Here is a 27245-nt window from a genome sequence, read left to right as displayed (position 1 = left end):
CGCCCGCTCCCGCATCCCAGCTGCTCTTCCCTCCCTCCCCACTTTAAATGCCGGCCGCTGCGCGGCCACGCCAGAGGCAAGCCCGTCTGCACCCATCCGCACCTGGACCGCGCCCAGCGCCAGAACCCCTGGCCCCCGCACCCGCCTCGATGCCAGGCTCCGATACGATGCCAACACCCTCCGTGCTCTCAACACCGGCCGAGACCACCGCTGCTTCCAGGCCACCCTGAAACGCGCCCACGGACCCCTCTCCTGCCACACCTGCAACTTCACCTGCGACTGAACCTCCAAACCTCCAAGGACCGGACTAAACCACCTTCGCTGCATACTCCTCAACACACGCTCCGTACGCAAACACGCAGTCGAGCTCTGGGACCTACTCGACACCTTCACTGCGGACGTTGCCTTCCTGACCGAGACCTGGTGGAACGACTCCTCGGCGCCTGACATTGCCATAGCTATCCCGGACGGCTACAAGATCACCCGCAGGGATCATGCAAACGGAATCGGAGGAGAAATAGCCATCGTCCACAAGTCCACCCTCAAGGTCACCACCCACGCAGACGACACCCTTAACACCGCCGAACACCTGCACTTCTGGATCCATACCGACCCCACCACCACCCTCAGATGAACACTCATCTACAGACCACCCGGACCCCAAGCACAATTCAGCGACTCCATCGCCGACCTCGCCAGCACCCACGCACTCGCCTCCACAGACTACATCCTCCTCGGGGACCTGAATTTCCACCTCGAGAACACCAACGACGCCAACTCTGCCACCCTGATCGACAACCTCGCCAACCTCTGCCTCAGACAACTCGTCACCGCACCCACCCATGCCGCTGGCCACACACTGGACCACATCCTCTCCACAGGCACCCACGTCGCCTTCGACCACGCCACCGAACTCCACTGGACCGACCACCGCTGCATCCATTTCACCTTCAACAAACCTACCACGCACCACCGCACCCCCGCACCCAACAGCTGCCTCGCCGCTGCTGGAGCAAAGTCACCGAAGATCAGCTGATCACCACCCTCGCCCAGAACCCACCCACCGACCCCACCAACCCAGACGACGCAGCCCGCAACCTCAGACAGAGGATCGATGACTGTACTAACACCCTCGCCCCACTCAAGACACCGTCCAACAACCACGCCAGCAAGAGAGCCACCTGGTTCACCGATGAGCTGCAGACCTCCAAGCGCGCCTGCCGGAAACTGGAGAAGATATGGCTCCACGAACGCACTTCGGACAACTATGCAGCCCACAAGGACGCTACACGCATACATCACCACCTCATCAGAATAGCGAAGAGATCCTCCTTCAAAGACCGCCTGGATAACAACGCACACGACAGCCAAGAACTCTTCAGCATCGTAAAAGAACTCTCCAACACCAGCACCAGCGACATACCAGCCTCACAAGAACTGTGCAACGCACTAGCCATCTTCTTCCACCGCAAGATCGCTGACATCCATGACAGCGTCAACCCCACGACCGCCCCGACTACGCGAGACCCCACCCCCCCCTGTGAACACCACCAGCGCCAACCGCCTGACCTCCTGGTCCAACGTCAACGACTATGAGACACGCAAGGTCATGAACTCCATCCACTCAGGATCTCCGTCAGACCCGTGCCCACACCAGGTATTCAACAAAGCAGACGCTGCCATCGCACCCCAACTACGGAAGGTCATCAAAATCTCCTTCGAAACAGCGACATTTCCGAAAGCTGGAAACACGCCGAAATCAACACCCTCCTCAAGAAGCCCAAGGCGGACCCCAAGGACCTCAAGAACTTCCAGCCCATCTCCCTGCTCCCGTTCCCGGCAAAGGTCATCGAGAAAATCGTCAACATACAACTGGCCTGCCACCTGGAAGACAACAACATCTTGGTCCAATCCGGGTTCAGACGAAACCACAGCACCGAGACACCCCTCATCGCCGCCACAGACAACATCAGGCGTCAACTAGACAACGGTGAAACATCAGCTCTCATCCTCCTGGACCTGTCAGCCGCCTTCGACACGGTCTGCCATCACACTCTTAAGACACGCCTCCTCGAAGCCGGAATCCAAGAGAAGGCCCTTGACTGGAACACGTCCTTCCTCTCCAGCAGAACCCAGAGCCTCTGCCTCCCGCCCTTCCAATCCAAGGCCACCGACATCATCTGCGGCGTCCCCCAGGGCTCAGCCCGACGCTGTTCAACGTCTACATGGCCCCCCTCGCACAAGTGGCCCGCCAACACGACCTCCATATCATCTCCCATGCCGACGACACCCAGCTCATCCTCTCCCTCACCAAGGACCCGTACACCGCCAAAACCAACCTCCACGAGGGAATGAAGGCCGTCGCCGACTGGATGGAGAACAGCCGTCTGAAGCTGAACTCGGACAAGATGGAGGTACTCATCCTCGGACCCACCCCCTCAGTCTGGGACCACTCCTGGTGGCCGACCATACTGGGAGCAGCACCGACTCTCACCGACCATGCACGCAACCTAGGATTCATCCTTGACTCCGCCCTCTCCATGTCTAAACAGGTCAATGCCATCTCCTCCTCCTGCTACAATACCCTCTGCATGCTCCGCTGGATCTACAAGTGGATCCCGACCGAAACCAGAAGAACGGTGACACAGGCCCTCGTCAGCAGCAGACTGGACTACGGCAACGCACTCTACGCAGGAATCCCAGCCAAACACCTACGACGACTACAACGCATCCAAAACGCCTCCGCCCGACTGATCGTCAACGTCCCCCGCCGCAGCCACATCACCCCCCACCTGAGAGACCTACACTGGCTCCCCGTCGACAAGAGGATCACCTTCAAGCTACTAACCCACGCTGGACCAGCCTACCTGAACAGCAGACTCAACTTCTACACCCCGACCCGCCCTCCGCTGGGCCAGCCTCGCCCTCACCGATGTCCCCCGCATCCAATGAACAACCTCCGGCGGCAGATTCTTCTCCTACCTCGCCGCCAAGACCTGGAACACCCTCCCTACCCACCTACATCAGACCCAGGACCTGCTCACCTTCAGAAGATTCCTCAAGACCTGGCTCTTTGAGCAGTAGCGGCACCCCCTCCCCTCAGCGCCTTGAGACCCTCATGGGTAAGTAGCGCGCTTTACAAGTGTTCTGATTGATTGATTGATTGATTGATTGATTGATTGCTTTCCACAGGATGTTCTGGAGATGTGCAATTCTCTGTTTGCTTATGTCCACATGCCCTGTCCTTCAACAGGTTACACAAGGGCAAGTGTGAGGGGAACTGCTTTGTACAGACTGTAGCTTCACCATGGGAGTATTACAGACCTCTTGCTCTACCATCTGTTCCATGACCGATAAAAAATTTAATTTAGTAATCAGTGGTTTTGAGAAGTAGTTTGACTTTATATGGAGGAGTACATTTTCAACAAATGACATGAAAAACATTACATGCAGGTGCCAATATTAGTCATATTATTAATGGTTATAGTCATACACATAAGAAAGGCAACTCTCCTGAAAAAAATAGCCTTCTGATTTGAAAAATGTTCCTTCATTGTTGGATGCAGAAATTACTGTTCTTCAGACAAATGATGTTTCATAGTGTATCTGAATGTTGGTTCTGCCAGGCAACAATAACCTGTTATTTCACTAAATTAAACTCCGATTAGTCTTTCTTGATGGCGACTAACATCCTGCCTACCACATATTTGACCTCTTGCAATCATACAGTCTGATAATTGGGGTGCACAGTGTAAATGGCTTTGATGCAGCCTAATTTGAGATGTATGGGAGAGCCCTCAGTCGTGCCATTGAGTTCAAAACCACTGTCAGACCACAGTCAGACCACGGCTGGAGGAAGATCCTTCGCCTACCTCACAGCAAAGACCTGGAGCATCCTGCCTCTCCTCGTCAGGCAATCACCATCACTGCCTCAATTTAGGAAGGACCTCAAGACCTGGCTCTTCGACTGAAACACAGTGCCTTCAATGGATCAGCATTGCCCAACCTCCACCCATCACCTTGAGACCCTTACTGGTGAGAGGTGATGCTTTACATGTCACTTGATTGATTAATCGATATGGGATGTAATGTTGAATGTTGTGGAGTTGCCTTCGATGAGAGGATACTGCATTAGCCTGTTTTCTGTTGTGGCTGTTCGTGCTGAGTACTTGCTCTATGAAAGTGCTCAGGTTTATGAGGGGTTTGGCAAAAATAAATGTTGTGGGCAAGAAAGAGCGTGTGTTGTGCTGGAAGAGTAATAAGCAGATGATGGAGCTTTAGGATAAAACTGTTTGACATTTTATTTTAGACTTCTTTGGCCAGATTTACGGAGTCAGTTTGCAAAAGTGGTTGCAAATTGCACACTGATTTTTTGCAAAGAATCTCTGATTTTGAGAAGGGACCTATGGAGGTGGCGTTGCAAAATAGCCATTGGAAGGGGGTTGCAGAATGACTTGCCTAATGAATACTAATTACTCAGATTCCGTGTTGGAGACCTGATCAGACTGCTGCATATAATGAACTTACTTAGTCTCTGACAGGTATAGTAGTTTGCATCTTTCAGACATGATCTGGATGCCTGCTTCTGTCTGCAGGACTTCATTCCATCTCCTCTCATCTCTCACCAGTGGAAGAAGATGCCTTGCAAAATAACTAGGGGCCAGATGTAGGTCGCCAATTACCGGTCGGTACCGGCCTAATTCGGCCGTTACCGACCGGTAATTGGTGATTGAGATGTAGGGGCCATTATTTTACCGAATCGGTAAATTTACGGATTCTGTAAAATACCAAATCGGTAATTTTACCGATTCGGTAAATCAAGATGTAGGTGGCACTACACAGAGTGCCACAGGCCCTTAAGAGTCGGTATTTTACCACCCAATCCTATTGTGTGGTAAAATACCGAATTCAGGTGTGCATGCACATCTGTGCCATGTGACACACAGACATGCCCTTAGGGCATGTATGTGTGCCACATGGCACTCAAGCCTGCACTTGGGGTGCTAGAGGGTGTAAAAGTGACACCCCCTGCACCCTTGCTGGATTCGGTGTTTACGGATTCGGTAAATACCGAATCAGTATTTCCCATTGATTCCTATGGGTTTCAAAGCCCGTAGGAATCAATGGGGAATACCGATTCGGTATTTACCGAATCGGTAAATACTGAATCTTACAGATTCGGTAATTCAAACTGAAAAATTACCTACATCTCCCTCCTTCTAATTTACCGATTCATAAATACCGAATCGGTAAAATTCGGTATTTATGAGTCGGTAAATTAGATTTACCTACATCTGGCCCCAGATCTCCTATCCTCTGGACAGGGCACAATACAGAAGTCCAACAACCTGGCACCTGAATAAGGGCATCTAGCCCAAAATGCATTTTGACTGCAGGGAATACCGATGAAATGATTCAAGTTGAAGGATAACTTTTGAAATAAAAGTTACACTGATTTATTATACCTGGAATGATTTTGTGCCTGATTAAGAACTCGACGGATGGGGTACTCCGTCATAACGGTGATCCTGTCTCCCAAAATATAAATCTCATAGGTTGTAATGAGATTTATATTTTGGCAGACGGGATATCTGTCACCATCGGGACGGAATAACCTGTCCACCGAGTTCTAAATCAAGGCCTTTGTGGATATAATAAACTCTAAATTTTTTCAAGGTTTTGAACAATATATCAACTAAGGAGTTGTAAGAGTGAGGAATCTTATTCTGAAAGGGAGCAAAACAGCTGTCTGTGTAGTAGTTTGTGAGGAAAGTGACACAAACCACTCATTGGCACTTGCAATTTTCTATATGAACAAGTAGTCATAGGACCAGTAGGATAATCCCTCACATGCACACAATTAAAAGCGGATTAATCAATGATTGATGTTAAGGTTGGAAGTGCCTTTAGGGCTTCATTAATATTTCTCAAACCTGGGAATGTGCAAAATGGAAACTTAATGGTTTGTGAATGAGAATAGAATTTGCAATATGGCTTGTGTTCCAATAACTTGCATCACAAATTGTCCTTTTGCAGGGTGTTGCAAGTCGACCTGCCTTATTAGCTACCCTTTTTAATTGTATGCCAATACGGACACCTTAAAGGGACAACTGACCTCTAACCCGGCATATTTTTCCTAAATGGGAAACATTATTTTAAAGCTCCCTGGGTTCATTAAAGGGACAGTTGTTGCTTGGAAAAGGAAAATGTGACATTTTGAAAAGGCATCTTCAATTTTCTATTGTGTTTATTGGATTTTATTGTGTACAAGTGACTTGAATAAACGTATTTCATATTCTGTAATAACTGGTTGGACATTAAGTTATACAGGCAGATCTGCTCCTGCTTCTTGCAGACTTAATTTTAACATATGCTGCCAATGTGGGAAATTGCATGTGATACAGGAATTTTCACAAAGTTGTTACTTTCTGAGTAGGGGTGGCCAAAGAATTCCGCTCTGCCCAGCGGAGTTCACAGAGTTTTACCCAGTCCGTGCCGAGTTCTGCAAAACTCCACAAAATGACGCAGAGCGGAGTTATTTCTCTCGGGCGGCCCGCCAACCTTCAGGTGGCGAGCCCTTGTGGGAAATAATCACACGCTATACCTCCTCCTGGCAAGAGTTCTCAATGGGGGCTGTTGCGACTGCTCGCAATTCTGCCACTCGCACTGAGTAATCTGCCGCTTTAGTAGAATGTCTACTTGAGCGGCTGAAAGCAACAGCGCCCTCCTGCGTGATGTGGAGTGCATTTGTGCTGATTTTACAGTGCGGGGTAAACTCCCAGCACTTACAATGAGTGGAAACAGTGCAACTTAATGCACTCCGCTGCTGGCGGAACTCCGTAGAGTGCAGCGGAGTTTTTGCGGAACTTCGCAGAGTTCCGCGAAGTAGAACTCCGCGAACCCCTGCCCAGGTCTATTTCTGAGGCGTCACAGGAGCTTGCCTGGACATCCCCACATAATAACTCTTTCATCCCCTTTTGCCAACTCTACTCCAACGTAAAAATACATTTGGAAGTGAATTAATCAGTCTTGTACCATTTAAGTATTGTGTTTTTGTTTCTACCATGCTTCTACTGTTTCAGATTTTCTTAAATGTGTTATTATGATTTTTTTAAAAACAAGTTAAGCAATGTGCATGTAAAAAAAAGGCGAATTCTAAATCTGCGACTAAAGATCTGTATTCTATGCCTTCAAATTACGTTTTATCGTCACACCTAAGCAGTATTTAGGTGTGCAATGAACCGAATGGTTCTCACCATTTTTTTCCTGAGTATAACTAAAAGTGTCTTTGGAGGTATAGTGTATTGTGTGATTTTGAAAATAATAGCCATTCTTTTTACACTTGAAACTATAAACAAATGGAATAAAATAGGTAACCAGAAGCGTGTTTGTTGAGTTAAGAAGCTTTTTGTCGTGACATGCAACATTTGTATTGACCCTGCTTGTATTTCTTTCTGCAAAGAGCGGTACAGAATCCAAAGTGAACAATTTGAGGAACTGTGGCTCCTGCTGAAAGAGCTCATTCTCCGTTTCGAAGAACATTTCCGAAAGCAAGGAAGCAGTGACTTCGCCTGCTCTTTCTCTGGCCAACTCCCTCTGCAGGAGTACTTCGAATTAATTGATCAGCATTTTCAGGTATGCAGTTTGACTCTTAATGTTTAATGGTGCACAATTCAAGGCCCTGTCTTACAACAAAGTGTCTGCTTTGTTAGGACTGGAGTAACCCCATTATCTGCTGTAATATCTGCTTCTCGATCTGATGTTTGTTCCCTGAATCTAATCCTTGACACAGAGCACAATTTAAATGTTACACTAGGGGGCCCTGTTGGACTTGTGTTTACCACATTACTAGTGACAGTCGCCCCCCTTCCGTGACCTTTCCTTAAACCCCCTCCACTTATCACCGCAGCTTCACTTAGGTCCTCTGCAATCTGCGTGCCGTCGGGAATTTTTCTGCTGAGCGTTTTCTAAATGTATTTCATTTCACATTCTTATTGGGTGTTTTATCAGTATTTTCTGTGGCAGAGGTGTTCACCTTTTTAGAGAAGCATCAGCTTTGTTCTTTAAATACAGCGGTTCACTGGCGTCAGTGTGCTTTGTAAGGTCCCACATCCAGCCCTAAAATGGCGTTATTTCTGTCCTTGGATTATGGAGACGGTCAATGCTCTTCCCATACATTAGGCTCCCACTCTTTTGTCAAGGCACCACTAACTCTGCTAGCAGGCAGTTATTTCAACATAACGCCCACGATAGCGCTATATCAGCACTTTTCCAATATTCACATAAATCAATCGATCAGTCAGGGGTTGGTAAAGCGCAGCTACTCACCCGTCAGGGTCTCAAGGCGCTGGTGTGACAGTCTGTTTAGGGCTGTGGTCATCCAAAGACCCAAGTCTTGAGGTCCTTCCTGAACTGGAGCAGTGTCGGTATTTGCCAGAGGTGGAGGGGGAGGTTGTTCTAGGCCTTGGCTACGAAGTAGGAGAAGGACTTTCCTCCCTTTCTGGTTATGTAGATGCGTGGGGCAGTGGCCAGAGAGCAGTCAGCTGATCGAAGGCGTCTATTGGGTGTGTGGAAGGAGAGGCAGCTGTTCAGGTATGCTGGTCCGATGTTGTGGCGGGCCTTGTATGCGTGAGTGAGGAAGGATTCACGTTATTTGGCAATTCATATGTAACCAGAAGAAGCAGGCCGCAGCATGTGATGATTAATCCTAATCTATCTCGCATCTAATATGAAGTAAGCTTCTCAACCAATGTTATTTTTTTCGTGAGACCCCCCCTCGCTTTACACTTGTAGATTCCGGGTGCCTGTGAACAGTTTATCGGTGGATGTAAATCTACTTGCGTAACCTTTATTTCACTAGCACTCTCACTATAAATGAAAAAGCGCAACCCCAGGATCCTTTCTTCCTAACCGTTCACTGCTTCACTTTTCCCCTCCACACTTCCCCTCCTTCACTCTCCCCTTCTTTACTCCCATTTTTCCTTCTCTAGTTTTGTTCCTTCCCTGCTCTCTCTCACTCTCTCCTTCATTATCCCTCGCTCCCTCCTTCCCCCTCTACTATTTTGCTCCCTTGTTTATTTAGTGACAGTATATTTGTGTGCTGTAGGATTGTATTCGGATTGTGAGTGTAAAGACAGTGAAAGGATCATGAATTCAACAATAACCATACATGACAGGTAAATTGGTAGTGTTTAAGGAGATGTTCTTGGATTTCGGGCTGAAAGGCCTGCACAAATGGATAGCAGGCCCTCGGTGGGACTCCTGAGGATGAGTGCGCTGAACTGGCATGGAAACAATTCACCATTCTTCTAGGCTGCGCTGCGACTCAGCCAGAGCCGTGTCTTGGCACCGCGCCTTCACAAACTGCCTCCAGTTTTTTTCCTTCTTGCTTTTTCTGGATTTTGATATTTTCCCCCTGGATCCTGTTCTGATATATGTCGATGACACATTCCTGTTGGACAGGACAGCTGTTGGCCGACAGTGCCAGCTGGCTGCGCACTCCCTGTGCATCAGGACACATAACCTTTCATTAAGTCCTTCAAGGCAAAAATATGAACTTTTAGTCCTAAAAACGACATGAACACCTGGGCAATTGAAAAAGCTTTCTTCAAAAGTGTGACACATTCGTTGTATCTCGTACTTCATTTTCAGTTAGCCAGTTAGATTTCTAAATGTACATTGGCGTTAGGGAACCTACTAATGTATTTATTTGAAAAATCTAATGATAATTCTCGATCTGTTGCTACCCTTTTGTATGCCCTGAGCGTGGGACACCCGCTTGCAGGTTACCCTTTCTAGGACGATGCTGTAGTCAATGAGGATTCTTTTTTCATCTAGACTCAAGAGTCACCAACCACCGTAGTCCGTGCTCTGGAATGAGGGAGGGGCTTGCATTATTTTGGAGTTTGTGCCTAATTTCGTCAGACACACACTAACTTTTCAATGCTGAAGGCGAGATAGTCTTTTTTTGTTTTGTTGCAGTAACATTGTAGTCCTAAGAAACCTTTTCCCAAAATGTTTACTCTTTTTCTGTTCCTAGTGTGGTGGGCCGCTCTATTAGCATATTCACAATCTGTATGTGAATTGAATCTAGTCTTTAAAACATGAAAGATTATATTACTTTTTTGTTTTTGCATATTGTCCTTCCATTTCCTTGTATACATTATATCATGGGTCTAGATCGATAATGTGGTCACATTAATTTGTCTATTAATTTAGCCCTACCTTCTCAATAATGTTATTTAGCCACCAGTGGCAGAAGTCAGAAGATATTCTGTTCGCCTTCTGAGCCAATTCTGTTGCTCCTTCCCCAGCGTATGAGTTTGTACTGATGCGTGTTGGTCCTGATGTGGCGTAACAAAACTTGAGGGTGCCCCCTGTAAAGTACATGGAAAGCCCCTCCCCACGACCCAATCAGGAGCTCTCAGGCCAGCAGCCTGCCAACCATGTAGAGTGCTGAAGCGGACCACCTGGAGTTCAGCCTCCGCACTGCAGGGGATGCAGGGGCTAATGTTTCGCTACTGACAGTCTCCTCTCCTGCCAGAATGACAGAAGTGCCTGCTGGCTGCTCCAAACTCAGTTTTCCTCACAGCCTGCCAGATCGCCACCAGCGGCGGATTAGCGGTGAGAGAGGCGGGAGTGCATCATCGTGAACCCAGGGGGCAGGGCTTTAACACCTTGAATGCTATGGGGATTTTTCTCCTGTGCTGGAACTCCATGAACCCCATTATTCATGACGAGCTGGGCTCGTCATCAGCGTAGCAGGAGGCTACTGCATGACGAGCCCAGCTCGTCATGAGCGTGGAAGGGGTTAAGTAGGATGAAAAAACTGGGGGGGGTCTCTCAAAGGGGCATGGCCAATATAATTATGGGCGTGACGTAAAAACACGTAGCTAAAAATCTGTGCTTAGCATATAGTGTGCCGCCCAACTGGTATTTTGCGGTTTACTTCATTGCATAGAGATATATGATACAACAAGTAACATTATACCTACAACAAGTTAGGACTTTTGGCTTCGTCTGTGGTTGTTAGTTGCATAAGATAAATAAGCAGCAACTATGGCTTATATATAATATAGAAAAAGCTTCCACTTACAGCCCTGGTGACACCAAGGCAATATTGCTGTTCCTGAGTTTTAAAAAGAGAAGGAAAATCTCGAGAGAAAATGACTCTCTTAAGGATTTCCCTTCGCCTAAACGCTCACCTCGCATGACGTCATGCCGTAACTTCTCCACTAGTGAGAAGTGAGCCGTGTGAGCATGCGCACACCATGTGCCTGCTGGCACATCAGTTTTCAAAAAGCGGACCGCCTGTGCCAGGGCACAAAAGAGAGCCCGAAAGAGACCCGTTTCGAGGCCCCCTTCAAAAAAACTGCCGGTGCTCAGACCCGGGAGACCCGGCCCACTTAAAACCCTGCCAGAGGGCATGGTGGAAAACAGGAGGTTTTGACCAAGGGTGTCATTCCCGGTGAAAAGGTGGCCTCTAGTCTGGCCTGCGGCCCCATGTGATGTAGTTGAGTGGGAGCCAGAGTCAGAATCGAAGGCGGAGTCTGCAAAGATTGTGAGGGACATGTATACCTGAGATGAATCCGGAGGGCTCGGCAGGCGTGAACAGTTGATTACCTGACTGCTTTGGTTATAGCCATACCAGTCCTGAAGTCTGTGAACATTATATCTGTGGAGACTATATCTGTTTGATTAGTTTTGCTTAAAAGCAGTTAACAAATTTCACAATTATAATGTCAGAAAGACTGCGAGGTAGCGTTTACAACAGTCTATTGCTCACTACGGTGAGAACTACAAGCCTGGTTTTCTCTTCGAGGTAAAACCTCAAGTACATTATAAAAACACCTAAATACCAAGCAGGCGGTTAAAAAACTCCATAGCAGGAATATATTGTTTAGACCAACTCGAGCCACAATCAACGCTAAAAGTATGGATTTGGCTCGAAGAAGGTCATTGCATGTTGCTGTCCTGCCCAACTTGAGCAGATGCCTTCTTTTTTTCCCTGTCTTGTAGACAGGAATCAGGTAACAACTTCTGAGGAGACAACAGTCATAGAAAATAATCTTCAACAGCAGAGTCCCTCAATAAATCACTGGGAGTCGCTGGGGGCTGTCACTTCTGCTTGTTCTAAATCCTTGAAAGAGTAAAGTGGTAATAAAATAAGAGGAGAGTGCGAGCAAACTGTGGATGGCCTGCACTTGAATCAAACGTTACTCAAATACACTCTCCCTTACATAGCTATAGACTTCCAATCACAAATTTGTAAAGAGAAGGAAGCTATAGAGGATCCGAAGGGAAGGCATTGGAAAACACTCCGCTGCTCAGAGATACATTAGCCCTTTTTAAAAATAGTACCCTTATTGTAGAAGATCTCTGCGTCTCCCCAGACCTGCTCTTAAACAGAAGCATTCATCCATAATGAGACTATGTTCATGCCGCCAAAGCTCTTCATGCTCTTCAGAGTATTCTGGCGATTATTTTAAAATTATTGGAAAAAATGGCGATGAATTCAGACCGTGTCCTGGAATATCTATCTGCTATTGTTATCTTCATAACAAATGATAGAGTTAAGGCGGGTCAGTTTAAGGGTTTGTTTTCTAGCTTGTGCTTCAAGGAACTCTTTACATTCTCCCGTGATGGATAAGGTGAAAGAGGAAAAAAATGTAGCAGTCAAAGCTGGAGAACCACTATCGAGAAAGTGCACTGAAAAGAAGAAGCAGCACAAACATTGTGTTTATTCTTTTCAAAACGTATTCTCTCTACAATATTAGGTGCCAGTTGTTCAGAAAGATGTATTAGAGTCGATTCCCTGCTCTTCTTCTCTCATTTCCCAAAATGTTTGCCTACAAATTGTCTTTCATATATAGAATCATCTCCTAAAAAGGCCAGAGAGGAGCAGGATTTAGTCCATGAAATTTCCATAGTTCATGAATCCAATTTAACTAGGAATTCTTCCCTTGAAGTTAAAACATAGGAGAAACGTTTAAAAAGTGATGGTTTGGAAAAAGAATAGAAGACAGGTCAAATTTCCTTGTGAAGAATCTGGTAGCTTTAGTTAAAATCTTAATAACAATTCTGATCCAGAGCCTTCTCGCACTGAAGGATCTAGCATGTCTTCTGTAATATAAAGGTCTGTTGTGACAACAGTTTCTGCAAGAACAAACCCTACAGAAGGCCCCACTGGCACTAATTTGAATCTGTTAACAGTACTTTTTAAATCTGCTAGAGGTACTGAGGACCCGTTGGCTCAGATTTTTCAAGGTCATATGGCTCCATAAATAGGGCTCTGTGCCAAGCCCTTAAATCAAATAAATATAATGGATGAATCTTTTCTCATAATCCATTTTTGTTCTTTGCTCCCAGGAAAATGGGACCTTTGAATTGAGCAACTATTTTGAAATGATTATTTCCTCCATTAAAATCCCTTACTACAAAGGGTATTCATAAAGTGCTCTTCCCTGTGATTCATCTTATAGTATATTATCCTGTGGGACGCTAAGTATCATGCATTTTCAATAAATGTTTTTTCACAAATCTCCATGCAAAGGAAAGAGTTAATGGAAATTTGTGATTTAGATGCAGATGTTCCTGATAAGCAAAATGAGATTTCTTTCAAAAGTCTATAGGTTGTTCAAAATTTAGCATGCTCATCAGTGGTGGAAGTCTCTGCGTCTAAAAGAAAGATGAAATCTCTTGATCAAAAGATGCTGCCTCAGCAATTTAAATGTAACCCTTTTTGGTCCTGGCTCCCTGGGCGCTAAATGGTAATACATTTCGAGATCATGAGCTTTATTCTATTTTGCAATAAAGTAACTCTGATCTCTTGGAACACAGCTGGGTGGTATAATATATATAAAAATACATTTCTTGAGTTCTCAAAAGGCTTCAATATTCTGTATCCAGGAAACCTGGGCTGTTACTGACTTTGAGGTGGCCTCCTATTATGTTGTCCACTGCCCGGACTGATGCCAATCGTGGTCATGCTAAAGGGTGGATTGCCAATCAACTTTGATTGTACTACTCATCATTGCTTGTTATAACAACTAACGTTTATGTCTGAGGATTGAATTTACTTTTAGCAGGGAATCTAAGGGTCATTCCCTACTTCTGTCTACTATTTATTTTCCTCTAAGTTAACAATATAATCATCTCCCTGTAAATACATTTGAGTTTATAAATTCAGTAATGTTTAGAAAAAAGATCTTGTGTCATAATAACCTTGGATTTTAATGCTAAGGTTTCTAATAAAGCAATACAAGATTACAGAATTCCCAAATTGTAAGAAAGTTGGAATATTCCTGATCCCCAATTCCCAGGTAATTGTAGGTCAGACAAACAAGCCTATTTTCTTTTGGGGGAAGTAAAGCCCATTGGGGGCTTTAAGTCTTAATGGAAGAAAGAATCCCAATATTCCAGCCAAGGCACCGATTATGTGACAGTTACTTAGCCGGTATTATACTGTATTTTTGGAGATTATCAATATGATCATGCCTTTTTTCGGAGCATAATCACTCTTCCCACAAAAAATACCACTTACTGGTCATTGGAAACTGGTGAGGGTTTAACTGTTATTCATACAAAGAATGGGAGTCTATACTGGAATCCTTGAAACATTATGTTTTTTAATAATTTAGTCTCTTCTTTTTCTATTTCTTCGTCTGATCTACTACTTGGGATCCAATTTTGCTATTTGAATCAATGACATTACCTTTGGTGCAATATATGACAGTTAATCAAAGGAAAAACCCTGTTTTTAAAACATCTTAACAGGAAGTCGAAGATGCCCAGCTGTCAAAGGAAATTATTACTTATTAACTGTAACAAAGTAACCCAATGTTATTTAAAGGGACAATTTAGTAAATGATGTCACAGTTGATTTACATCCCAACCATACATCATCAACCAAGTGAACATTCCAGAACCATTATTGTTGGTTATTGCTGATAATGTAAGATTAAGGTAAGATGACAAGCTTTCTTCTTTTCAATGGATTTACAGTCTTCTTCACCACATTACATGTACTAAGATATTGACTTTCTCTTAAAACCCATACATTTAAAACTGCTAGGGCTGTTTATCCTTGGCAACCCATGGCTGCACTCCAAGCTCCCCAAAAGATGTGAATAATATGTTGTGTCATTCTCCTTGTGGTATTTATAGAGTGGCATTTTGGGATAAAGAAAATCTGCCCGATTGTCAACAAAGGCTGACATTTTCTCCTCTGGTATCCATTGTCGTTATAGGCAGCACTGTATGGTAGGGCCTGGTTGTTGGGCTACTGAATCAGGAGACACTCTGGACTGACAGAGAGATTAATTGCCCAGAATAAGAACCACAAAGCACTGCCCCGGTTAGTGGCAAGGCATGGGTTGCTTTTGTCCGCTCAGAGCTCTGTTGGACACTAGTCATAATCTGGAGGAATCTTCCATGCCAAGTGTCTGTCAACTGCTTTGGGACTGTGGGAGTCGGTCATTCCACATGTTTGACAAGGTTCTGTGTCTCTCGGTTTTGTGTCTCATACACCAAATAATAATAATAATGACACTTATAAAACGCATAGCTACTTCGAAGAAGTGTCTCAACGCTACGGTCCAAGCTCCCCCACATTACACACTTGCAAAAGGTGACAGAATCAGACCATGTAAACAACCGGGTTTTTACTTTTTTTCTAAAAAGAAGTTCTGAGGGGGTCTGCCAGACAGAAAGATGTAGGGAGTTCCACAGATGCGATGCCAGAAAACTAAATGAGCTGCCACCAAGGTGCACTCTTCTCACTTTCGGAATACAGACCCTACAATTTGAATTTTTAAGATTTCTCAGAGGAGTGTAGTGTTTAATGAAAGGCTGTATGTACCGAGGTCCAGTTTTTGTCAGGCCTTTTATAACAATAGTACATCGCCCTGAACGAGACCCCCTGCTTCATAGGAAGTAGTATAATCAGTAAAACTTCCCCAGTGAGGCTCCCAAGGAGATGCATTTTGGGAGATTGAGTAGCAAACGCGCCTCTGCATTCTGTACTTGTTGGAGTCACATTATATGGGACTGTGACACCCCTGGTACAATACATTACAATAGTCCAGCCTTGAAATAATCAATGCTGGACCACTGCATTCCTTGCAGTTTCTGGGAGAAAATCCTGGATTTTTTTCAGGGTCTTAAGGATTCCAAAACACTTCCCAGCAAACGCTGTAATTTAACTGTCAAATGACAGCTTCTGTTCAATCCAAATGGATAATTTTTTGACCTTGGACTTAGGGCTGGGTAGATGTCTCAGAGTTTCAGGCCACCAAGAGGTTGACCAGATGTTGGGTTGTTTGCCCAAGATCAAAACCTCTGGTTTGACTGCATTCAACTATAGACAATTTTGCTCCATCCACCTGGTCTCTCTAAGACACTGCGGCTATACTAGGAGCAAATTAGAAAATAGCAGGTGCTGCAGTAAAGAAGTACATAAACGGGGGTTTAGAAGATTTAGCCCAGATGTATATATATATGGCTTAACTTTTGCTCTTGCTTGATTACAAACAGGGCAGACACAGATGCGGTTGCTTCGATTTCAGTTAATTCCGTCAGCCATTACGCGTTTCGGACGCTTTTACTGCCTTGGTCACATAACATGTACACGTTGTACAAAGTAATTTATGTGCAGCATTATGAACAACATAGAAGCAAGACTTTCGTCTCCGCATTATTTGTCTTTTTGAAACAATTGTAATTCATTGTTCTAATTTATAAAAATCCATCCATAAATCAATATTACATAATGTGACTTGTTTTTCTAATATTCCTCAACCAATTCATTTAAACATGGGAGGATGTGTACAAGAAAGTGCATAAGTGTCAATTCTATATACACACACACACACACACACACATATATGTATACTTTTTTTTTTACTGAAAAAAACAAGAATTAAGGTGTCTTTAGAGTTAGGTATAAATGGCAGTTAAAACATAGCATTAAAACAAAAAAAAGATAGTCACCAGATATAGTTTGCTGAGCTAACTAGAAATTGTGCCCCCCACCGGGCCCAGTGTTGTCATCAATGAAGTCATTTCAGATGTTATCAGTGATATCATCAATGTCGTCATTGAACATGTCAGAGTGATGCAAAGTGTGAGGTCCTAAGCAGATTTACCGTGAATATATCTCTTTTTTTCATCTTAATTTCTACCAAACTACTGAACGGATTTACATTAAATCAGAAATAGCACGCTTTCTGGATAAATATCTAGCTTTCTTCCAAATTTGGTGAAATCTATTAATCAGTTTTGGCTGTAGTGCTGACTAAAATTTCTTATGGAAACTTCATGAGGCGATTTCGCTTTAGGACCCCCTACCCCAACCTTCTCGACTCCCGATTGACAGATCACTTCAAGGCTTTCCAGGAAGGAGCTCAGGTGGATGAACCTTTCTGGCTAGTTTTGTGAACATTCATCAAATGGTGCCAAAATTATTAGCTAATAAAATGCTCTTCCTATGGAAAGTCTGACCCAACTATAACTACAGTAGCGACCACCACTGTGCCACTGTGTAATATATGTATATATGTATATATATTATATATATATATATTATATATATATATACATATATATGTATATATACATATTTGTTTGTGTGTATGCATTTATATTGAAGGTATAGGGTGATTTGATTCTGTTCCCCCAATCATAGCAAACAGTACTTCCAGCAGACAGCAAAGAATGACTTTTTTGGTCAGAGAGCCCAGTCCACTAAGGCCGTACCTGAGCGAAATCCTGAGCTACCTTAGCCTTCAGAAGCTGAACTCATTAGAGATGAGACTTTAATTAGGTATGTTCTGGAAGACATGCAAAGTACTGTACATCGCATAATAAGGAGGATAGTCTTTTTAGAGTGACCTATAGAAGAGATCAAGGGCCATATTCCATTGACAGAGCAAGACGTAGAACCCCTGACACAACATATTAAGCAACCAAATCAACTGTGAAAGAGAAAGGCTAATCAGTTTGAGACGTGTGTTTTCTTCCATTGGTAATCTGGAATTGGATACCGAGAATTAATCCAAGGCCACAAGAATACACATACTGCATTCCCCTTGGGGGCTGAGAGTGACGTCAAAGCAGAGGTACCGTTTTTTCTGAGGTCAGTGATCCTGTAGGACAACACAGAGTCTGCAGTGTCGATAGCTTCTCAATCACTGAATAAATATGTATTAATTAAGAGATCTGAGCACAGTGTTGGTTACATTGGATAACACTGACCATCAAGAATTGGTGAATAGAGTTAGGCCCTACATCTTTCCTGAACTCCACCTTGTCACCCTGAGGCATAGGCTGGGTGAAAATGTCATCAAGTCCATTGATTGGCATTGGAATGCAAGACTCCAAGTGGATTCAAGTAAGACCCAGTGACAGTGATGGAGAGAAGATGTACATCTTTGCTGTTGCAGAAGCTCTTTGTGAATTAGTTTCATCCAAGAGTGTGCACCACTGCAGGAGTGAAGCACTAGGGTGGTTTTTGACTATTTTATGTTTTAACAGTGAGCTTTTAGATGATGGCCTCGTCTGGAACATTCTAGTTATAAAGTGAAAAGGAGTTCTTAAATGAGGGCCTTTCAGAACACTGCATCGAAGACTTGGTAGCTGGAACTTGCATTTTTATAAATAATATTTGGTGTTCTCAACTTTTTTTGTCTCACCCATCCATTCCTCCCAGGTTCATAACTGGGTCAATAGTGTTATTGACAGAGCTCCAGGACCGGACTGCGAACCTAAAGCAGCCCAGGCAATTTCCTCGGACCAGCCCCTGGAAAACACTGCCTGGCTCCGGGAGGCTGGAAACGCTTGCTTGCTGCTTTTGTTACTGAGGGCCGATATTCCACTACTGCTGAAAAAACAGCCACTAAGTAAGAAACCGGCCCCCACCACTTCAAAACCGACCCCCACCCTTCCAGCCTCCCGGGTAAATGCCCAATGTCCAGTATGGCCGGTCCTGCCCTGCAGAGCTCTTATATTAATATCCGTAACAGGTAAACTGCTGTGATGTTTATTTTCAGAGTCCTTTCCTTGGATTCTGCAGTGTTGTACTGTTGTAGTGTAATAATATGTAAAGGTCATATATATATATCGACAAGTTTAATAAACAAATTTGAACCCTAAAATATGTGACTTGACTTTTAAAGCCATTCTCCTGGATTAGCCCAAGTATTTAACTAACGAGCTAAACATTTCAGATGGGTCCATAGGTGTTACAAGACGCTAGAATGCAGCATATTTGGCAATATCATTTTTTTAAAGGACATGGGCCAGATGTAGGTAAATACTATTTACCGATTCTTAAACACCGAATTTTACCGATTCGGTATTTAAGAATAGGTAAATAGGAGGAGGAGCTTCGCGGGCATCCAAGATGGTCGCGTGAGCACAGAGCTCCCCGGACCCGCGCCGCCCTTCACGGATATCCTGATTACATCCTGATTTCGAGGACGGGCTTTTGTTCGTACATCCTTGCTGATCTTCGTACCCTTTGAAAAATCGAATTTGGACGCTGGGGTCCACTTTTGTGTCGTCTCTACTTTTTGTGGCCCACCCCGAGGCAGACCGGGGGCTCGGTTGCCTGGCAGGCCGTGGAGTAGTGGATCAACAACGGCTGAAGGGGTCCCCTCTGGTCGACCCCTCTTGACTTTCGGTTTCGTTTTCTGCTCCCGGCTCGGATTGGCAGAGGTGTAGCCGTAATCCACCTTCGGCTGGCCTGTTGTCTCTTTGCTGTTTGGTGCTGGCCCGACTGACTGCCCACAACCCGGCCCTTTTGGTGCCTACAACCGTCTGATCTGGTCTTGTTGACTGTCTGGACTCACCACGACCGGCCATTTTCACCATGTCGCGAGGACCCCTTCGGGGTCCCTTTTCCAATATGGCCTCCGGACCACCTCTTGAGAAGCGCAAGACCAAGGCACCTCTCCGTGGTGGCCAAACTCAGACGAACATTATGGATCACTACTCGCAGGTCAAGGGGTCGCCTGGCGCCGCGGGTCGCGCTTCGGATTATCCTAAGACCGTCTTTTCAGCGTCTTCGGAAATATCCTTGCAGGACGTCATGGGTGCCATTGCCAACATGCAGGCCTCTATGGGACAGCAGTACGAGGCCCTAGCCTCCAAGATCGACACGGTGGCCATTGACATTACGCTGATTAGAGCGGATCTTGCGAAGACCAACGAGAGGGTCGAGTCATTGGGCTTGAAGACTTCTAGTCTTACTGCGGATGTCACAGAGGCCCAGACTGAGATCGGTAATCTGCGTTCCTCGCATGACCTGTGGCTCGTCGTCTCGAGGACTACGAAAACAGGGCCCGTCGTAACAACGTGCGCCTTATCGGTGTCCCGGAGAATCCCGAGATCCTGGGGGTTGACCTCTTGGTGGAGGACTTGATTACCAACTATCTTTCTCCCGCTGGACTCAGCAAGTTCTTTGCGGTTGAGCGCGCTCATCGAGTTCCTGGCGGGAAGGCGAAGCCGGGTGCTCCCCCGAGGCCCATTATCGCCAGATTGTTCCACTTCAGAGACCGGGATGCTATTCTGCAGGCCTCACGGGACAAGGGCCCAGTGAACTTTGAAAATGCCTCTGTTTCTTTTTATCCTGATTTTTCACCGCTTGTTCAAAAACAAAGACTTGGATTTCAGGGAGTGAAGAAACGTTTGCGGGACTTGGGTCTCAAGTACACCATGTTGTTCCCTACCAGGCTCCGGATTGAATATCGGGACCGTGTATTCTTTTTTGATCGCCCCGTAAATGTCAGTGACTGGCTCGACTCTCTGCCTGAAAGACATGAACATACTGGGCACCCCGAAGGCGCCGACGGGGGTGTGGCGGAGTGAAGATTGTACCGTGGATCCTGGCGTCTGAACTTTTCTGCTGCTTCAGCTGAGTCTGGACTTGGGTCTGCTGTTAGGCCTAGATCAGCCTGGGGGTGGCGGGGGGTAAAAAGGGACTCTTCCTCCTCCTGGGTTCTTTGCGTAGCTTAGTTTAGTAATGGGGCGACAGGCACACTGCAAGTTGGGGTGGCTTATTAGTCGTACGCAGGGGTGCAGGGTGGGGGGAGTAACACGTTCAAGTTGGGGGGTGGTGGGGGGGGGGTGTGTGTGTGTTTCTGTTTACTCACGAGGCATCGTATTGTTTTTTTCACCTGCACTGATCGTGGGGTTCTGTGTGGGTCCTGCTCTGTCTACTTTTCGGGGATGGGGGGTGGCGAGTTGAGACTGTTATCCTGGAATGTCAATGGGTTGGGGGACAGAATTAAGCGAAGTATTGTTTTGCGGTTCCTTAGGCGTCATTCTCCCGATATTGTCCTCAGGAGACGCATTTAATAGGCAACGCATGTCAGGCTATGAATAGGCGCGGTTATCGGTTGGTGGCCCATGCGGGGTTTACTTCTGGGTCCAGGTTGGCTGGTATTCTCATTCGGTCCTCTCTCCCTTTGGCAGTAGACGATGTGAAACTTGACGACAGGGGGCGCTACGCAGTGCTCACGGGTAGGTGGGAGGGGAAGACGTTGTCCATACTTTCAGTTTATGTCCCCCGGGTCTGCAGACTTTAACCTACGCTGATCTGTGTAGAGTCCTTTTGGACCTTCCTGAGGGCCTTCTGATTTTGGGTGGGGATTTGAATTCGGTTGTTTCTGGCACCTCTGATCGTTATCCTCCCAGAGATCTACCCAGGGCGCAAATGTGGTTGAGTGATTTGCTTGAGACCTTCGGGCTTGTAGACGCCTGGAGACTACTACACCCTACACAGTTGCAGTACACCTTCCACTCTGGGGTACACAACAGCCTTTCGAGATTGGACTATTTCTTAATGCCAGCGGTCCAATCCTCCTCCATCAGAGAAATTCGTCAGCTCCCTAGGGGTATTTCCGATCACTCCCCCTTGTGGCTCCGGTATGAGGTTGGGGCGGGCGATGAGGGAAGAGTTGCACCTATTAATCCATGGTACTTTCGCAACCCTAAGACCCATTCGGAACTTGTAAAAGCTATTGAGCATTATTTCGACGTAAATGTGGGGTCTGTTTCTTCTGCTGTGAAGCATTTAAAACTGTTATACGTGGTCAGTCCCTATCCTTGATTGTCGCTGCTAAGAAGGCTGCAAATGCAGAGGTTGTACGATTGGAATCTGAGATAGCCGCTCTGGAGGACGATCTTCGTTTGGGTGTCTCCAGTATGAAGTTGCACTCCCTTGCTTTGAAACAAGCTGACTACAGGGCTCTGGTAACTGATGCTGCGAGAGTGATGTATAGGGAGCAGCAGGGACGACTGTATGATGTGGGAGACAAGGCGGGTAAATTGCTTGCTTGGTTGGACAAGAAAGAGAGGGTTAATCGTGTGGTCCCTGTGATTGAGCGGCCTGATGGAGAGTGTGTCACTGACCCAGCTGGGATCGTTCAGTGTTTTGCGGACCACTTTGTGACTGTATACACCTCTGTTTGTGATAGGGATGAGGAGGACTCCCGATTGCTGTTGCGGGACATTGCTTTGCCTTGCCTTTCTGACGCTGACAGAGACCTCATGGATGCTCCACTTACAGTGGATGAAGTTGCGGTGGCTATTCGTTCCCTTCGTTCGGGTAAAGCGATGGGCCCCAATGGTTTGCCCATTGAATTGTACAAGCTACGACCCGACAAAATGGCGCCCTATTTAAGGGACATGTTCCTCGAGGCTCTGGAGTCTGGCTCCCTTCCCTTGGACCAACGACTCGCTACTATTGTAGTCATTCCTAAAGAGGGTAAGCCACGGGATCTTTGTACCTCGTACAGACCTATTTCTTTACTTAACGCCGAACCCAAAATTTTGGCTGAACTCTTGGCTAATCGCTTAGTAGCTGTGATCAGGGACTTGATCCATCCAGATCAATCCGGTTTTATCCCGCACCGCAACACTGCTTTGAATCTGCGCAGACTCCACGGAGTTCTCGCGAGAGCCGGGACGCTTACTGAGCCGGCCATTTTGGCTTCTCTTGACGCTACCATGGCCTTCGACACTATCGAATGGCCCTACCTCTGGGCGGCCCTCTCGAAATTCGGGCTTGGGCCGGGCCTCACAGCCTGGGTGAAACTTCTTTATGAGATTCCCCTGGCCCAGGTAGTTGTTAATAGAAGAGTGTCTTGCGTTTTTACGCTTGGACAGGGTACCCGGCAGGGCTGTCTGCTGTCTCCTTTGCTTTTTGCTCTCGCTCTGGAACCTTTGGCGGAGTGGCTCCGTTGGGAACCTTCCATTCGGGGCATCAGATGGTCTCCCGATTTCGAGGATCGAGTCTCGCTATACGCTGACGACATCCTCCTATATCTCACTTCCCCTAAAAAGTCCCTGAATGTACTTTTCGATGTTCTGACCTCTTTCGGGAAGAACTCCGGTCTTGTTATTAATTGGGCTAAATCCTGCGTCTACGTTTTGGCGGGAGATCTCCCTCCACTGCCGCGCAGATTTCCAATCCATGTGACGGCGACCGGTTTCAAGTACTTGGGGATTTACGTTTCCTTGGACCCCTCTAGGCGCTACGAGCTTAATTTACTACCCCCCCTTCAGCGGCTCACGCTCGATGTGGCTCGCTGGCGTAGGTTGCCGCTGTCGCCCCTCGGTAGAGCGGCGCTTTTCAAAATGATGTCTCTGCCTCGATTTTTGTACGCACTTCAGAATTCCTTTGACCCGATTGCCTCGGGCTATTTTCGGGAAGTGGAGAGCCTACAGAGACAACTGGTCTGGGACGGGCGTGCCCTTATTGCTCTTTCTAAACTCGCGCTTCCGTGGTATGATGGCGGTATTGCCCTCCCGGACATCAGACGCTATTACTGGGCGTCCCAGTTAAGTGCGATTAATCATGTGACCTAGGCACCAGGCCCTGCCCCAGCGTTCTCCATGGATAAATTTATTCTGCCAGGGGGGACCTTCAGCAGAGCGTTGTACTCTGGAGGACTCCGTGGAACACTGACCGGTCCCACTAAAATTGCAGTGAGAGTGTGGCGTGATGCGAATGCGGCCTTGGGTTGGTGTGGCAGGTTCACTCGGGCCACCCCTTTGTATGATTCGGAATGTTTGGGCCATCTGTGGAAAACGAAAGGCTTTGATAAATGGGATATGATTGGTATCAGCAGAGTGGGTGATCTGTGGTCGAAGGGTACTGTCAAGTCTTTTGATGTGCTGCAAGTGGAGTATGAGCTTGGTGACAATGAATTCTTTAGGTACGCCCAGATCCGTCATGCTCTGCTGTCTGTGTTTGCTGTGGGTGATGATATTCCTGAGTCTTCCCCTCTGGAGGACCGCATTTTGGATGGTCATGTGCCCGACAGCACGATCTCATTGAATTATAAAAAACTCATCAATAACAGAGCTGACTTGCTGGTATGCCTCAGGGCCGCGTGGTGTGCGGATGGACTGGAATTGGACGATGAGGACTGGCAGTCTGCTTTGTCCTCGCCCAAGGAAGTCGCCATTCCTGCTCGTTTGAGATTCGTCCAGCTTAAGATACTTCACCGAGTTTATGTCACTGGGCCGTGTCTGGTTCGAATGGGTTTTTCCTTGGATGGGTTATGTAAGCGTGGTTGTGGGATGTCTGGTACCTTTCTCCACGTGTTGTGGGAATGCCCGGAGATGGTTGAGTTCTGGTTGGGTACATGATGTTATGGAAGATGTCACGGGTGTGTCCCTGCTGCCCGAGGCCATGCGTTGTTTGTTGAATGTTTGGGAGCCCAATGACTACAGTTCAGCACAGATTGTATGGGCGACCCTTGGAAATATGGTCGCGAAAAGGGGCATTGCCCAGCACTGGGGTTCACATAGACCGCCCACCTTATCCAAGTGGAAAGAAAACATGGACTGGTGCATGTTCCGGGAGAAGACTGTGTACCTTTTCCGGGGACGGCCCAAGAAATGGGGTAGAATCTGGTCCCAATGGAACGCCTATCGTGGTAATATATGTACTCCCCCACAGGATGTAACCATTGATGTGTCTTCGTCCCCCTAATTGACATCCATTCTTTATTTATTGTCAATGATTCCGCTTGTCTCCTTGTCCGCCCCTATCCCGGTACTAGCCGATTGCAATGCATCCATCTACCCCTTGAGCTCTGTCCGCACGGACTCATGATAATGTACTACTATGTTTTTGCCTTGTGAGGTTTGATTTGTTTTTATTTATGTTTGTTTAATTTCAATAAAAACTTTATAAAAAAAAAAAGAATAGGTAAATAATATGTAGGTAATCATTCGGTAAATTTTACTGAATCGGTAAAATTCGGTAAATACCGAATCAGTATTTACTGATTCAGTAATTCCCATTCATTCCTATGGGCCTGGGGCCCATAGGAATGAATGGGAAGCCATTCACTATTACCGATTCGGTAAATACCGAATCAGTAATAGGGGGAACATTCTCAAGGGTGTCAGGGTGTCACATTGACACCCTGTTGCACCCCTGAATAGTGCATGGGTGCACATGTGGCACGCATACATGCCCTGAGGGCATGTATGTCGGCCACATTGCACTTTTGAAAAAGCACAAATTTGCTTTTTCAAAGAATCTGAAATGTAGCCACCTACATCTCAATAGCCTATACCGGTCGGTAACGGCCTAAATTCGGTAATTTCGGCCGTTACCGACTGTTATTGGGCTACCTACATCTGGCCCAAAGTCGTACATTATTGCCTTTTAATCAACAGTCTAATGCCTCTGGGATTTCTCTGCCTCAGAACTTTAATTCGATCCATATCTTTTGTTGATTGGAAAACATACTTTTTAAGTTATGTTGCAACTGATTAATATTAGTTGAATTTTCTATGTTCCATGTTTGCATTTTCTGCATGTTTTTAAGGTAATTTTTATCTCCTGGTTCACGCCTCATGATATTTTTATTTCAGCATTGGATGTTGGTTACATCGTTTTGTACAGCACACCATTTCCCTTCAGTACCACTTTATAACGTAAAAATAATTTAAAAAGTCAATTCATGACCTAAATATTAATAAAAGACTTTTTTTATTCCCAAAAAAGAGATTTAAAAAATGAGCACACTTGGGGCAGAGCAATGGCATGCTAACCATCTCCAGCACGGTTACCAGTCTAGATTCTGAGTACACTGTAGCATGGAAGCAGCTGCCTTACACATTGTCAATGAAGCCCTCTTGACCACAGTTCCACCTCTGCCTCCTTCTGGTATAGCTGGACATCTTAGCTGCCTTCGACACAGTCGACTATCCCACCCTCATATGCATCCTGGAGTCACAAACAATGTTCCCTCTAATTGTTTTCCTTTGTGTGCGGCAGAGTAAGGTCTCTGTGCGCTGGAGCCAAGGCTATGTGCGCCCAAGAAACCGACAGCACGTGTAGACCAGGGCTTTAATTGAGATGAAAAACACAAGGGGGTCTCTCAACGGGGCGTGGCCGAGGCAATTAAGGGCGTGGCTTAAAAGCAATTAAGCTAAAAATCAGTGCTTAGCATGGTGTTCCACCCGACTGATATTTTGCTTCTTCTGTCATTGCATCCAGAAATTTAAAAGAAGTAACATTACACCTACAAGAAGCCAGGACTATTGGTTTTTTCAGTGGCATAAAGTTGTATATAATATTGAAAATGCTTCCGCTCTTGTGGTAGCGGTTGTGGCTTAATGCTCGAGCTGCCGACTTAGGAGACAAGTTTTGAGCGGTAGGGTCAGTAAGATATTACTGATACTTCATTGACCTCACTCCTTCATTTATGGGTGTACAATGATTTTATGCTTTGGTGGCAATCAAGAGAAGTGTTCCGTCAATTGGGGATGTGATGCAGGCACCAAGGCAGATGAACTCTTGGCCCTCGGTCTAAGTTGTGTAGAGTGGCAATTTCACATGCTAATTGCTGAATTACTACCCCAGACAACTCAAAGCTTTACTTTGCGTGGACCTGCATTCAGTACTACTAAATTATTTTCTGCCCACATTTTTCACCAGCTAAAAGCAAGTGGGAAATGTGAGGGGGAAAGGGCCCTGAATAATTAAAACTCTCTGCAGTAAAGTGGCCCGCAATTCCAGGACCCACCAGCTATTCCATTTTTCAGAGCGAAAAGCTCATAAGGGCTATTAATTGAGGTACTGTTACCAACTTGCATCAGTAACTGCTGGCCCAGTATTGCCAACTGTTGTTACCAACCATCTTAGAATGATGATGCTGGAGTTAAGTGAGCCCTACACTTTTTGTTTGAAGTCAAATTTAGTATCTTCTGCCATATTTAAT

General features: G+C 46.0%; 1 protein-coding gene across 5 annotated transcripts in view; it reads left to right on the top strand.

Moving 5' to 3' along the window:
• The window catches only part of BBS9 (Bardet-Biedl syndrome 9), a 1968820-nt gene that overhangs the window by 1015308 nt on the left and 926267 nt on the right, over window positions 1-27245 (top strand). For all 5 annotated transcript variants that reach the window (XM_078688232.1, XM_078688235.1, XM_078688233.1 and 2 more), the window contains one exon: window positions 7463-7635. In XM_078688232.1, the coding sequence (XP_078544358.1) occupies window positions 7463-7635 (173 nt within the window). The remainder of the gene's footprint in view (window positions 1-7462; window positions 7636-27245) is intronic.

This window comes from Lissotriton helveticus, chromosome 4_1 (genome assembly GCF_964261635.1).
Source record: "Lissotriton helveticus chromosome 4_1, aLisHel1.1, whole genome shotgun sequence".
In the NCBI taxonomy this organism is placed as follows: domain Eukaryota; kingdom Metazoa; phylum Chordata; class Amphibia; order Caudata; family Salamandridae; genus Lissotriton; species Lissotriton helveticus.
This window is presented reverse-complemented; position numbering and strand designations above follow the sequence as displayed.